Below are 16033 nucleotides of genomic sequence, written 5' to 3' on the forward strand. Positions count from 1 at the left end.
TATATATATATATATATATAGTTGTGTCCATTTCTGTTATTTTATAAAGTTACTGGCTTTCAATTTTGAGATCCTAGCTTGTGAGCTTGTTTTGTTTGGGTTTTAATTTTGAGTTTAAGTTCAAAAAAAGCTGAAAATTCATTCTAAATGTAAAATCACTTTTTTAAGCTAACAAAGGGACCTATATTAGTATTTCATGTTTATATTTGGTTCATAGTTACCTGGTTTATAGTACAGTTACATGATTCATTTGGCTACGTAGTTCGTCGTCACTTTTTATGAGACATTCTTTATGATGAACTCGATACGTGATAAGGAACTGGGAAAAAATTAATTTTTTATGATGATTTTCATTAAGCTATTTTCAACAACCAATAAAAAACTAGCTTTTTCTGTGTGTTAGTTTAGGATTTTTCGATTCAAGGTTTCTTATTTGTTGAACTCGCAGCTTATTTATCCACGTGTTTTGGGTTTTTCTCTTGCAGTCTGCACACTGGCTCGTGGTGCATAGAGCTATAATGGCGATAAAGGATGTGGATGGGGTGCTTTCTTCCTTGGATCCCGAGTACTATGATATTCTAATGAAGTGAGTACTGGAATTTCCTTTTTCGATTCACTTTTTACATGTCAGTTCATCTTTAACTTGGATAGCTTTTTATTCTTTTAGAATACAAATTTGCTTTGGTCATGGTAACATTCCGAGTTAAATGTGCAACTTCGCTAAATGTTTATGTCGGCCTCAGTTAAATGTTATTTCCAGATTTATGTTCAAGCTTGAACTTATGATTCCCCTTACAAATCGATACAACTAGAGGTTACAGGAGACTTGTTAGCTATTGTATTTTCTCATTGGTTTTGCAAAATGAACTATGAAACAGTTATGAATTACTTGATCTGTATTGAGGCTTATATGTTAAAACTCATAGTTAAAAGATCCCTTCACCAATCATATTTCAAATTGAAGGAAGAATGTTGACAGGGTTGTCCCTTCAACATCATTCTCACTTGTTCGATAATTCTTGTATAAAGTTCCGGGTAGAAATATTCTTGTAATTGATCTTGGTCATGCTAACTTGTAGAATTTCCCCATTTTGGATCAGTTTGTTACAGCAATTCTGCTCAGATACCTCATTTCTGTAAAGCAAGCATTTTACCCTCTGTATTTTAGACCATATACCACATCACTAGTCTTCATACTTGAAGAGTTGCTAGTTATGTTTGACGCCTGCGCTAGGACACATGATTGGCAGCACCTGACCAGAAAACGTGACTTATAATTTTGAGCCACCTGACATGAACTTTAAAAAGGACATGTAATAGAAAGGGACAAAGGATTATGACACAACCATTTCTTAGTTAAAGTGATTTTCCGGCTCGGGGAAAAGCAAACTTCTTCCAATAGTCAAGTCTTGTGGAAATATTTTGCAGTGCACAAAATGATACCAAAAGGAGGTTATATGAGGCTAATATGTAATTTGACCATTCTTAGCCAGATTAATGTGCAGACCATAAACGGTCTCTAAAACCTTACACAGAGACAAGACATTTCTGAAAATGTGTCTTGGTAGAAAAGGAGCAGTATTGTCTGTGCACCGCAAAAAGGATACCTCTGATCCTCTCCTATGTTGCATGGGTACTTCAAAGAAAGTGAAGCACCCGTATCGGGTATGTACCAGTTACCGGTACTAATGGGTTCTCATATGATGTAATTTGTTTCAAAATTATGTCATTTTGAGATGTAGACTTAGAATTTTCTCCATCTTTTTTCTTGGTTACAACACAATACTAAATGAGTCATATAATTAGTCTCTTCACTCTCTTGTCTTCACATTTCACATAATTAAACACCCAAGTCTTCACATAATACGAAATAGTTACCGTTACCATACATGTAGACATGTAAGTCATGCAACATAGCTGCATGTATACCTTATTCTTTCAATATACCTGTAGTCCAGTTTTTGAAAAAATGTCGAACCTCGTATCTGATATGTACCACATACCCGTATTGGCGTAACACAGCTCGTCTCTCTGATCCCTCCAAAAGTACTATTACAGAACCTCACTCCCAAACTTTCATTTAACAAATGACTGAACATTCATCACCATCATGAACAAGAAAGCAATAGAGGGTCAACTTGTCAAATACTTGCTGCCTAAAAACCAAGTTATAGCTTCTGGTTGGACTATTTACCGTAACTACAGCATAATTGAGTAACGAGTAAGTCCAACTTGAAAAATAAGTCTGTCTTCCTGTGGCTAATATTCTCAGCAAAATTATTAGCCACAAGAAATGCATCTAGAATATTTCTATCCTCGGCAAAAAATGCTTTGAGTGAAGGATATCAGAGTCTCTTTGAACTTTGCTCAACCCCATAATGAACAAACCTTTTGTTTGGTCTTATTAATACTAGTTACCAATGTGATACACGTAAATCCTTAATGTTAGCTTAATGATCTTTTTCAGGAACCGAAGCAATGAAAGCAGAACTATGTGTGAACCAATCTTACCATTGATATAGAGCTCATGAAAAACCATTAACATAACTCCCTTAACAATATCCCATATTCTGAAAAAATGGCTATGATATCTAGATAGGTAAAAATGGCAATGATAATCCTTAATCAGGCTCGTTTCTTCTCCTTCGCATCTTCAAAGACCGTATAGGGTAAAATCATTGAACATCAGTATACTACAGGCTTAGATCATTCTCTCATTCTGATTCCTATAGGGTAAAATCTGTTGTTTCAGGTGCTGTTAATTCAAAGAAATTATCAATTAATCTTGGCATTGAGATATAATGCTTAAGAGGGTGAGTCTCGGTGCAACAGTGGATTGTTTGCTTTGTGACCCGGAGGTCATGAGTTCAAATCTTGGAAACAACCTCTTCATTTATGAGGATAAGACTATATACATCTACCATCCCCTGACCCCACTTGGTGGGAGCTTCGTGCATTGGGCCACCCTTTTTTATTGAGATATAATGCTTCAAGTTAAGACTTCAATGAGAGCTTTTGGCCTAATATTGTCAAAGTTGTTCTTTAATTTTGTTAGCTACCTTTTACTCTCTTAGTTGTGGTCTCCAGGATGGCCGGCTTGACGAACTTGACTGATAGACTATTGCTATTAGTCAGGAATTCGGGTTTTTGTGAACTGTGCATTAGAACACTTGTATACTGGGCTTGACGAACTTGTGCTTCGAACATTGGCAACTTTAATTATACTCTAGAATAGCATATGCACACGAGAAAGAAATATACACATAATTTTTGAATCATGCTTTAGTATTTGTTACTTTGAAGATATAAGTGGTCATATTTTAGAGCGAGACCTTGTATGAGATTGAATGTCAATGATTGGTGTGGCAGGGTCTATGTTCTTCGATTTCTTGCTCCTTACTCACCGTTTATAATGATGGTGGTGAGGTAGTAATAAAAACTTCAATTTGGTTAGCAGAATTTGAATTAAATTAAATACACTCTGATATAACAAGAAAGGTGGAAATAGGAAAAATAATTTTATCTAATTATATGATGGCATGACAATTTTTCTTATTTTATTTCTTAACAAATTGTGACTTGAAAGCTTTCATATATTTGAACAGAATTGGAAAAGTTATTAAAAAGTTTGAAGTTGGAACTATGGTGGATCTCTAATGTATCTGAAACAACAATTTTCGATTTACTATGAGGAAGTTCACTTTCTAATTGTTTAGTTCCTGTAGTAGATAATGATGATATTTAAGGTTTGATTCTTCCACAACCATTTTCTGTTCTTAAGAGGTTGTTATTTGGTCATAGGTACTTGTATAGAGGCTTAGCTACTGGAGATCGTCCGACATGTGATCAATGTCTACGGCTTCATGACAAATTGACGGAAAAAGCTGGACTGGGTTGCATTCTACGTTTCCTAACTGATACTGTAAATACTGTTTGATTTCTGAACTTCCTTCTTTACTTGGTATTTTTTGTTGTTCTTGTTTGTTCTTCAGTTTTCTTTAATGTTTTTGCAAGACTATAACAAGCAATGTATCGAAATATCGGGAAAATATATAAATATTGAATTTTGGATTCTTTTCTTTTCTTATCCGATTTTGTAATAGACTGCATTGCTCTTTATTTATAGGGGAAGGATAGCTTCTCCATTGTTGCATTGATTTCTAGGATTCGTCGAAGTCGGCAGTGAGTGACAGTGGTGTGAAAGTGAGGTTGGCATGGTGACTAAGACATGTCCTTTTCTTTGTTATGAAATCTCGTCCTTCATCTTCGTGACTCGTGGTGGCTTGCCAAAAATGGTGGTCGAATCTCCGGCTTCGACTCCTCCTTCCCAGCTTTTGTCCTCACCTTTCACTCCACTGTTACTAACTTGCAACAATATTACATTGTGGATAACAATACAGTAGTTGGTTTTTTTATAAGCATTTAATTTACGAATCGAAGCAACAAGGGTTGAATCTCAATGGATCGTGACAATAAGATTATTCTGTACCTATGCCTCTTGTTCCGATAGAAGGTTTGTATAAGTATAACAATAGGTTATACTGCTGATAGATGATAATATAATGTGTTTGGTATGAAATGTATGATATAAGGATACAATAACTACATATTGTTCCAATTGAGATTCTAACATTTGTTGTTCCGAGGTTTGTACAACTCCATGTATCTTTTGTTTCTCGTTGGTTAGAATAGAAAAACATGAATTTAATATAAATTAATTTTAATTTTCTGACTAATGAGAATCAATGATTATATAAAGTGGTATACATCTTGAGGGAGAACATGTGTTTGAAAGGAGTCTAATTAACTTTCAACTCTCCCAGCATCCTTATAAATTAAATCAGATTTGAACTAAAATTTCTCCTTCCAAAGTGCATGAAATCATAGGAGTATTTTTATTTTATTGAATAATAGGGGCCAACATTTTCCTTATTTGAAATAGTACATGTTGGTCAATGGAGGCAAAAAAATCCGACTCGTAGGTACCCGTGGAAATACCCGCAACGGGTACCCGCAATAATAGCTTATGGGCAGGAGCGAATTTTGTGATACTCGCCCCGTGATACCCGCAAATTTATATATTTAGTTTTTAGTTAAATTTTTATATATATTTATTATTATCTTAAGATCATATATCACATACTTTATTATTATTTCATAATAAATTACACATATTTGACTATAATAATAAATTTATCATATAAATATAATATTATTCATGTAACAATTATTTTTATAGATTGATTATTACAAATTATATAAATATATAATTAAAATTAAAAACCCGTTGGGCATCCGTAAATACTCGCACGGGTATTTACAAATATTACGGATTTGAGCATGAGAAAACACTACCCACACCAGCCCCCACCGTTGCCATCCCTAGTTGGTCATGCTCCAATAATACATGAAGATAAGGAAGGTGGATCAAATCATTAAACTCTATTTCAAAGTTATTAATAATAATTTAGTCTTACATTTATTTCCTGCATCACCATTCATAGCAATATTGTAATATTGTGAGGATAGATCCAATTATTGATTGGACTTAGAAATATTTCTAATTTGAAGTTTTAACCAAGTGAAGGATTGGATCATTTTTAAAATCAGAAAAATTCTCGTTTGATCGTTAAATTTGGTATAACCTCGTGAGTTATTCAAACAATTCACTTAAAAATTAAAAAATGTAGAACATTACTTTAATATTTTGTTTTATCCGACCCAAAAAAATATGAAAAAATGTTATTTCAATATCATTACTAATTATATAAATTTTACATTTAACAAAATTATTGATTATTATGATATCATCTAGTTCAATCAGACAATTTAACACGTTAAATATAATGAGGAATCTCTTCCTATCTAATTTCTGACTCATGTTTCTTATCATTGATTTATACAAAATATAACAAATGGACATATTTCTACAACTTTTGTAGTGTGCAAACATACATTTAACAAAATGGGAATATATTGGTAACCATAAAAGGAAATGAAAAAATATTTATATGTGTCATCAAGTTATTAATGTAAATAGGGGTTGCTAAAAGCACATTTTTTTATGCCCCTCGTGTAAGAAATTATATCATGCCAAATATGGTTATTAGAATATCATGAAAATAATAAACTATTTTGCATATCTATCTTTTATTGAGATAATAATCTGCCTTTATTGTGATTTTGTATAGAACAAGTTTGAATACTGCAACATATTAAATATAAATTAAAATTTTAAATATCAAAGAATATATTATAAAAATGATTTTTTTTATTACCTGATTTTTTCAAATGATGTTTTTTACGTCAAGCCTTTATTTTTTTACTAATTTAAGAAAATAATTTTTGTTGTAATATGTTAAAATTAGAATTGACAATTAGGATCATACTACCTGTACCTATGTAATATCCGTTTTAATTATGATGGATATGGATATGTTCGTTTATGAAAAAACATGAAATTTCATACTTTGTTTGCTCTAAATATGAGCATTGAAAAATTACACATTATAATGTATTAGTTAAAAAAAGTAAATTATACTGACATGTCCTGAGTTTTACTGAAATTACACAAACTACCCTTCACTTTTTTACACCTACATAAACCTCCCCTAATTTTTATATTTTCATTACACAAACCACTCATGCATAAGATATAAGTGTAATATATTAAACAAAAAATGTGATAAACGCAATTAAGTTAAACAAAACATGATATATTGTTGAGACAAGTCCAAATAATATATGAGTCAATATTTCTTTATTATTTTTGGTTCGCTACACTATATTATAAGAGCGATTTAAACAATATTTCTTTAGAATTGTTGATGCATTTTGTAACCAAAAATAATAAAGATACATTGATTTATATATTATTTAGATTTGTCTACACAATATATCATGTTTTGTTTAACTTAATTGCATTTATCACATTTTTTGTTTAAAAGATTACACTTATTTCTTAAGCAGGGGTGGTCAGTGTAATGAAAGTATAAAAACTATGGGAGGTTTGTCTAATTGTAAAAAAGTGAGGGGTGATTTATGTAATTTCACTAAAACTCAGGAGTGTCAGTGTAATTTACTCTACAATTTAACATTACATCTTATTCAAGTCAAATGAAAATCAAAATATAATAGTTAATATAATAGAATATAAAATATATATATTGTTTGTGTAAAAATCTACACATTGCAAGTTCATTATTCACTATTTATATTAATTAATTTTATTTAGAAGTCAATAATAACTAAAAATAGATGACATATAATACAATAATAGTGTAAAAAACTCTTACACTATTAATATATATATTTTTTCTCTGGTTAATAATTAATATCACCATGTGTGTGGACAACATGCCAGCCCATTAAAAAAGCTCATTTTGTGCTAATAAACAGTTTTTTTATGCCAAATCCTAAAATAACTAAAGGCAAACTAGCATACTTATTTAGGTCTGGCAATAAAATCGAACCAACTCAGTATTTGTTCCAAATTTGATTCGTTATTTAGCTTGAGAAACTTGGTTCATGAACCAAATAAGTCGAAATTAAGTTCATTAAATAAACGAGTTAAACTTGAGTTTGATACAATTCGACTCATTACGTTCATGAGGTGGCTCGATATATATATGTTTATTATTATTCATGCCTTATTTTTTTTATATTTATTTGTTGTTATATATTTAAACAATGTTATATCTCTATATATATATAAATTTTTTTAAAATAATTATTTGAGTCAATAAACAAATTCGAATTAAGCAGAACAACTTACAAACATTAATCGAGTCAAACTTGAGCTAAAACAACAATTCATATTAAATTCGAATCGAGTTTAATTTTGAACTGAACCAATTCTTATTAAACTGAACCGAGCTGAACTTTGGTTCAAATCAATTCTAACTGCTCATAAACATAATCCAAATTGCCAATAATAGTATAACAAAAGAATGTTTCCATATTGTGGGGGGTATTTTGTTTAAAAAAGAGCGGCGGCGGAACACGGTGGTGCCGTTCTCATTTCTCTCGTCAAGTAGCGCTCGCGTTCAAATCTCGATTCTTCATATTAATTTCCTCTTCAAGGTTTGCGTAATCGTAATTTCATGTTCAATCTCATTATTATCTAGTGCTTTAATAACCTTATTGTTCTTCTGCATGTTTTGTGTGAGTATTAACAACCAAAACATTTTCAACAGCTACTACATTTACGGTTTACCTGATTAATATAATTATTTATTTTCATAGACCAACAAGGAATCGGTTCGGTAGCGTAAGGCTCTGCTAGATCCAGAAAGTCCAAAATGTCAAGGAATCCTAGGAACGACACTCGTTGGGAGGGACAGTCACGCATTCCGAAAGAGTTTAGTTTCTTATCCACAGGGTTAGGGGATACTGATAGTCAATTATGCATTTAATTACATAATAGCTTCTTCTATGTTAAACTAATATCTTAAATCTTTTATTGTTGTCATTTTTTATATTTTTCCTTTTGATTTAACAATGCTATATAAGTATAATATGGGAATTGTGGGAAATAAAGGTGTCTCATGTTAAAATTGATAGTATAGTGTTTAATATTCAATATCTTATTGTAGTAGAAAGTTGAGAATGAATGTATTATAGAGAAAATTGGAATAATAGCTATTGTAGAAATATAGTAGAGTCGCGCCTTAGGGAATCACATATGTTGTTCCATAGTTTGTGTCACTTCATGTGCCTTAGTTGGTTTCGGATGGAGTAAGGAACATAGATACGATATATAAATTACATCTTAATTCAAATGTGGATTCAGAAATCATACTAACTGAAGAAAATAAGGTTGTATCAGGTATTAAAGGGTGTAAATGTGAAATGTCTCTCTATACTTGTAATGATCCAGAGTCTGGTTCCGCTACCCCGGTAGCAAAATAATTAAAATCATTAGATAGATTTTTGGTGCAATTCACTTGATCGTCGTTTTTTAAAATCATGTTTTACAGTAGGTATCTACTCCAGTTTCGTTACACGGTTACAATAAGTAGGGGTTGGTTTCGATTTAAGGATCACCATTCACCGGCCATCATAATTCTGCAGCTTAAATTGATTTGGCCATTAGAGTTGCATCTTTTCCACATCCTTTTTATTGCCTTCACGTCTTTTCATCAGTAAAATTATTGGTTTGGAAATCCTAATGGTTGAGTGCATCAGATTGTTGTTTTATTAATTATTTTAATAGAGTAATTCATCTTGAGTGGAAAGAAATACACAGAAGGGGGAGGATCGGAATAATCCTAAAACGGAAACAAAATCAACAACTATAGATAAAGTGCAAATGGAAGTGTATCAGATCATAAGTGTGTGTTGTGCCCCTTAGTACAATAGATTTAGAGCCTATAAAAATGTACAATAGACTTAGATACACCTTTGAAATATACTTTTAACTAAAAGTCATGAGTAACAAAGAAAACAATTCATTCCATAAAATACACGTAAGAAGGAATTTATGATTAAAGATTCTGGAATTATGCTCCAGACAAGTACATCATAATGGCTGATTCTCAACTTTCTTCCTACTATCCTTTCTTGTGAACTAGAAGTTATTGTTGTATATTCATCAGGATAATTTGCGATATTTAGTATGCAGAAACTTCTTTAAGATATACATTACCGAAGCAGTTATGATTCTCTTTATGTTCATGCTCATTAAGGACTGTCTTTGTTGCATATGACACCTATGTGTGTAGGCTATAATCAGTCCTCAATCAAATTGTTATTGGTTTTGCTCCCTTGGTTTTAGGGGCAAACTAGCAATACTAAAAGAACAAGGTAAATTCATCTTTTCTCTTGCCATAATTTAGCTTCTTACAGGATTGTTATATTATTGTAGCTTTTTTTCGAATCAAATATTGCTGTAGTTGTTCTAATGCAGTGCAAAAGAGATATAATAAAATAAGTAAATAAGCTAATAAATTAGGGAGGAGCCTTCTAGTTGTAAGTCCTAGCTGACTGCGTCTTTTTTCAGGTGAAACTTTAATATTGTTTTCTAGCTATTTATGCATATGCTCTTGTGCCCAAACGTGAAGGTAGAAATATTATCCTAGTCAAAGAGCTATTTGTTAACAGAACGAATATTATTTGTTTCCATATAATGCAAAAGACTGGAGTTCAGTTATTCTGTTTCTGGATTGGTATGATATTGCATGGAGCAAAGGATGTCAGAGAAATTAAATACACACTATTTTACTAATACTAGTATATATTATAAATATTTTCTTTTTATACCATAAATGAAACGACATATCATTAAAAAGAGTGAAGACTCAAAGTAGATCCTCAAAAGTTTCATAGGTACCACTTTAGTCAAAATTAATAAATTGTAAATCGGTCAGCCAAGATTCAAAATGTGAGCACATTGGTCCTCAAACATGACAGAAGTTTCCTATCAGAGTAACTAACATGATTTGTGTTTTGAATATTGGAGGATCAATTTGTTATTATTAATCTTTAGGGACTAAAGTAATGCACACCAAAAACTTTGATGGCTCAATTAATTCTTCACTAAAAAAAAAAAGAAACAAAGTAGATCATAGAGTGACCAAAGATGCGGTTAATCAGGCAGCCCATAGACCCGGTTATGCAGGAAGCCCATAGATCCAGTTTCATGATCCATATATGTGATTTCGAGGGAGTGAGGGTTGTTGCAGTCTAGTCTAAGGTTCAATCTTCTTTCACTCTGCATGCTGCCTCTGATGGAAATCCCTGCTAGTGGTCAACCAGTCTTCTCAGATGATCTCATAATGCAAATCCTCTCATGGCTTCCTGTCATGTATCTTCTACAATTCAGGTGCGTGGCCAAGTCGTGGAAATCTCTCATCTCCCTTCCAACTTTCATCAAACTACACCTTGAAAGATCTCCCAGAAATGCCAACCTTTTTATAGCTTTAGATGACATATTTGAGGACTCGTTCAGTGTCATGTATTGCTGCAAACATTATTTCTTGGAGTACCCTTCATCTGTGATTTCTGATGAAGGGGGTGGCGTCTCATTAACGTATAAATACTGTTTCATAGGTTCCTGCAATGGCTTGGTCTGCTTGCACGGTTCAACTTCTGAAGACGGAGAATTTGAAGTATACGAATATAATCGTAGAGAATACTGGTTCCGCATTTGCAACCCAGCTCTAGGGTTAAGATCCAAAAAATCACCACTTTTATGTGTTGATTTGGATATTTTTGATTCTATCGAGTGTGGGTTTGGCTATGATAAGTCGAGCGACACTTACAAGGTGGTGGCTATCCTTAGCAATACCAGTGCTATGGAGGATTCTGAAAGAACACAAGTGAAAGTTTATGCCATTGGTGAACATTGTTGGAGGGACATTCAACCATTCCCCGCTTTTCCATATAACTTTGAAAAACAGGGGAGATTTCTGAGTGGCACTATAAATTGGTTAGCAGTTCAGAACTACAGTCCTGAGTATGATTTGGACGAAGTTACTATTGATCAATTGGTAATTGTTTCACTTGATCTGGGAAAGGAGACATACCAACAATTTTTGCTGCCTGATGGTCTTAATGAAGCTCACGTTCATAACCCAAGGCTTGTGGTTTTAATGGACTGCCTGTGTCTTTCTTACGATTACAAGATAACCTATTTTGTCCTATGGCAAATGAAGGAGTTTGGAATTGAAAAGTCGTGGACTCAACTTGTTAAGGTCAGCTATGAGTATCTTCAAATTAAAAGGTTTCCATTTCCATTGCCTGGGCCTAGATTTTATTCATCCATGCCATTATGCATGTCGGACAATGGGGATGTCTTGATGCTAATAGATGATCAAGTGTATGAAGTGATTCTCTATAACATGAGAGATAGGAAAGTACAACATACCGGCATTCCCAAACACAGATTTCAAATTTATGCTGCGGATTATGTTGAAAGCTTGATTCTCCCTTGATGAAAGTAAGTTCATATGCAATAGTGAGTTTATCTGAGATGTGTTTTGTTTTCAATACTTTCCATTTCATCTAGGGATAGATAAATGCAGAAGTGATAGTGTGAGTGTTTTTGGTGCAGTCTTATAGCGTGACTAAATTAGTAGTTCCATTACTGCTTTCTATTATTTATTGCTAATTTATGGTATCAGAATTTGTTGATTAGCTAAAATAAGTCATTTGTTTTTATGATTATACTTGATAGTGAATTATGATGTTGATTCATATTCACCTCCTCTCAAGCTCAGGCGTTGGTAGGTTTAGGTGGGACTATGCTGTGATTTCATTCATAGGATTTGCTTATAGTTTACTTTTTAGTCCATTGACTTGAACATTTGTGGCTTATATTGAAGCTCTTTCCTTTTCCCCATTATAGTTGTTGTCCAAGATGTTTTCCAGATATACTAATCTGGCTCAGTAGATTGTAGAGCAGTCTTGCTGATTCAGTCTTTATGGAAAGATTGGGCTTTGGGTTATAACTAGGTCAGAAAAAGACTACCAAAGGGTGTTTAATTGTTGACCTATATAGTTCAACATAATTAAATTTGCAACTCTGCAGCCCCATACTAATGTGGGTTGATTTATCCGAGTTTTTATGCATATTCATTGGCTGGCAGCCGAGCATGGTTCTAGGAAGGAATAAAATGCATAATTGTATCCGAAGAGTAGATTTCATTCTCTGCTGACTACTTTCTACCAATGGCATCTTCTTTTTCTCAGAATAATTTATTTGATCTTCAGTGCTCAATGTAGACCTCAGACTTTCCACTTCATTTATAAGAATTTTTTTACTTGACTCCTTTTCTGGTATTCCTTTGTCCTCCCTGCTGCATCTGTTCTTATTCTTGTCATTGTTTGTATAAAATGCTAGTAATGGTCATATAAATATATTTCTTTCTGATTTCTATAGAGTTAACATAAATGTAGTTAGGTAGTCAATTGGGGATAGCGGCCGGCCCCAAAAACAATATAGCAGGTTGCGGGATGACTGCTACAGCTTTAGGGGAGATTGAGATGAACTCATGGTGATCATTTCCCTCTAACATATCTAAACCCTATAATCTGAACATTGTATTAGAGCAATGGTATCGGCCTTGAGGGAAGCTTAGGCTTCTAATCCTTTTGTCGGTTGGTTTTTCAGTTGTCGCCTTCTTCCAAGTTGTTTTTAGTTGTTGTTGTCATCCTTGTAGCCTCCTTCTTTATTGCCAGCCTATGTTTCCTTCTATCATCTTTTCTGAATGGGGATGAAAAATTATGAATCATCCACCTATCTACTCACCCTCATCCTAACTATAAAGGTATATTACTTTTTCAAGTGCTAGCATAGCATGGAGAGGGACAATGGTGTTTTGTTGTGTCCGAATTTTAGCTTTTGTTTTGGTTTGTTTGTGGTGTTCATCTTGGTTTCGATTTGCGCAGTTTTGGTAACTGGGTTCAAGTTTTGCCAAGATTTTGGTGGTACGTGTCATCGTTTTTCTGGCATAGTTTGGATGCAAATGTGATTTATCCTCAAGTTCACTGTTCCTTTTGATGCCTTCACACCAAGTGTGACATTTTGCTTCTTGAAGTTGAAGTTACATGCATTGTTGTAGGCCTTGTCACATATGCAATGGCGTCTCAAATTCACTAGTCCTAGATTTGTCCCTAGTGCACTATCATCATTCATAACATTATCAATAAAGTTAACTATCTTGAGCATTCATCTCCCCCCTTACATATCTGAATATAAATGGCACATGATTTTAAAAATTTATTAGAGCATTCCTTTTTAAATGTTTGTGTTATGTTTCTTGATTTGATTTGCTTGTTGCATTACATTTGATACTTCAGAAAAGTACTTATAATTTTGACTAAAACATCAATACTCCAAAATACAAGTATTATTAACTTTGGTCCTTGAAAGAACATATACCTAAAAGTTCAAATATGTCACCACATTGCCCATTCTAAGAAACATAATTTGATAACATTTTGAATCTTTTAGGAACTTAATTTTACATTATATGGTCTCATTTCAAACTTTATGGGACTTATGACTTATTTGGTGACACTTGTATTATTTGAATACCTATGTTTTACTCTGTAATAGTTATATTATATCCTTTGTTCTTGTATCATTTATCCATTGTGACAATGTATAATCTGATAGATTGTATGACATTATCATGTTCTGACTGTGGCAATGTTTTCATTTTGTAGATATTGAAGAAGGCTCTCTGGGTCAGATATGCTGTTATATTCAAATAAAGTATTATGATTTTCTCTTGTTATGTTGTTTCTGACATTGATACCAGCTTATAACAGTTTGATGATGGAGAATTTATAGCATTATGTCTAATTACATTTGAGTGATATGAAATTATCATATGGGAACTATTATATTATTATCCTGCTTGATATGCTTTTTTGGTTGAAGTGAGTTTTTGCAATATAGGACCTTCTTGAATACAAAAGAAGGATGAATAATACGAGGAGAGATTCTCTCTATTACTGAAGGGTCCGGTACTGGGTGCAGATCCTTACGTTTGGAAAACATAATTTTTTAGGCCGTTCAAATGTTAATTATGTTTTAACAAAATAAAGTTTAAAATTATCAAATATTATTTTCTCCTCATGTTTCAGTACTGGATGGTAGAGTACTCTCGGTGTACTATAGCTTGGGTCTTGTAATATTTGTTAGAAAAAAGTATTTAGCATTGACAGGGGAAGAGGAAAGGTTTTTTACATTGTCACTGCATTACCCGTCATTTATATTTAATCATCATTGATTCTTAAGTATAAATAATACAACCAACCAACGGTGAATAATTTACTGATTGTATGTACATTTTTACACCGACAGTTCATAGATAAAACTATCATTTAAAACAATTTAGTTTTAAGAGTCTAAGGTATTTAGAGAGGCAAATTTTTATTTTAGAATTGCAGGAGAAAAAAACTTGTACAATAGAATTATGTTTGAGAACATTTTCCAGGAACTAGTTTTGTTTTAAAGAGCTAGACATTTTATGCATAAAAGAATGTATTACTGCTTGTGATCTTCTACTAAATTTATGGGTAGGGAAAAATCTTATGATTGTGCCAAATTGTTTAACACCCAGCCACATTGGTTTATATTAATACAATCCCATCCATGAATTACATAAGTATATAATTCAGCATACTAATTGTAGCAGAAGAAGAAGAAAACAGCAACAAGACCAAAAAGAATATAGCATTCTGCACATTTTCAAGCATCACCAGAATACTTCCCATCACTACTACACTTGCACATAAGAATAAGAATGATCAAGGTGCATGCTGAATAATATGCATTTTTGTTTCCTCTAAAATTAAGTCCATGAGCATCTCGTATGCCTGTTTGTTTTTCCGGTTCTTTTTAGAGTTAAGTCTGCGAGCAGCTCGCATGCCCGATTGTTTTTAGAGTTAAGCCCATGAGCACTTCGTATGTCGGATTGTTTTTAGAGTTAAGCCCATGAGCATCTTGTGCACCCTAAAGACAATGTAACATTGCATGTCCTAAAATCTTTAACATATTCAATAACTAAATATTTTTGGACCCAAATAGAAATATCACAAACTATGAGACAAATGACAAATGATGTTATCACCCATAAGACATGATTAGCACTTCCCAAAATGCTACCTTTTTATTATTATGCTTCTTTACTTCCCTTTGGAAACTACAACTTTCAAAAGCACATGTGTTGCAACCACTTTCACTAGTGAAATGCTTTTGGTAATCTACATTTAAAGTACAATCAAACACATAAGTATCCAAAGTTGTGACCCACAATCTGACTCACCCTATAGACCATGTGAATCACCACAAAAGTCACAAAAATTACTTCTATTTTATACTATAGTCTTAGCTTTTATGGGAACCTCCTTAATTTGTCACCTCACTTTTTCACCAAAGTAGTATCACAAATCCTATGATAAAAATTTGCTTAGTAAATACATATTTTGGTCCCTCAATTTTCACGTATATCAATTTAGTACCTCAAAAATTAAAAACCTCAAAATAGTTCACAAAAATATTGAATGTAGATTAAACTAATCA

At 32.8% G+C, this 16033-nt stretch overlaps 2 protein-coding genes across 2 annotated transcripts in view; both read left to right on the forward strand.

Annotated features, from left to right (window-relative positions):
* LOC109361548 (actin-related protein 2/3 complex subunit 5A) overlaps positions 1-4081 on the forward strand; it is a 4746-nt gene extending 665 nt beyond the window's left edge. Inside the window, exons 3-4 of the mRNA XM_019607035.1 lie at positions 486-586; positions 3802-4081. Coding sequence (XP_019462580.1) covers positions 486-586; positions 3802-3937 — 237 coding nt within the window. The 3' untranslated portion in view covers positions 3938-4081. The remainder of the gene's footprint in view (positions 1-485; positions 587-3801) is intronic.
* Positions 7978-14360, forward strand: LOC109362849 (F-box/kelch-repeat protein At3g23880-like). Its single transcript, XM_019608898.1, has 3 exons — positions 7978-8082; positions 8245-11938; positions 14170-14360. The coding sequence occupies exon 2, from the start codon at positions 10716-10718 to the stop codon at positions 11931-11933; it is 1218 nt and encodes a 405-aa protein (XP_019464443.1). The 5' UTR covers positions 7978-8082; positions 8245-10715; the 3' UTR covers positions 11934-11938; positions 14170-14360.

The sequence above is a fragment of the Lupinus angustifolius genome, chromosome LG12, assembly GCF_001865875.1.
Source record: "Lupinus angustifolius cultivar Tanjil chromosome LG12, LupAngTanjil_v1.0, whole genome shotgun sequence".
Lineage (NCBI taxonomy): Eukaryota > Viridiplantae > Streptophyta > Magnoliopsida > Fabales > Fabaceae > Lupinus > Lupinus angustifolius.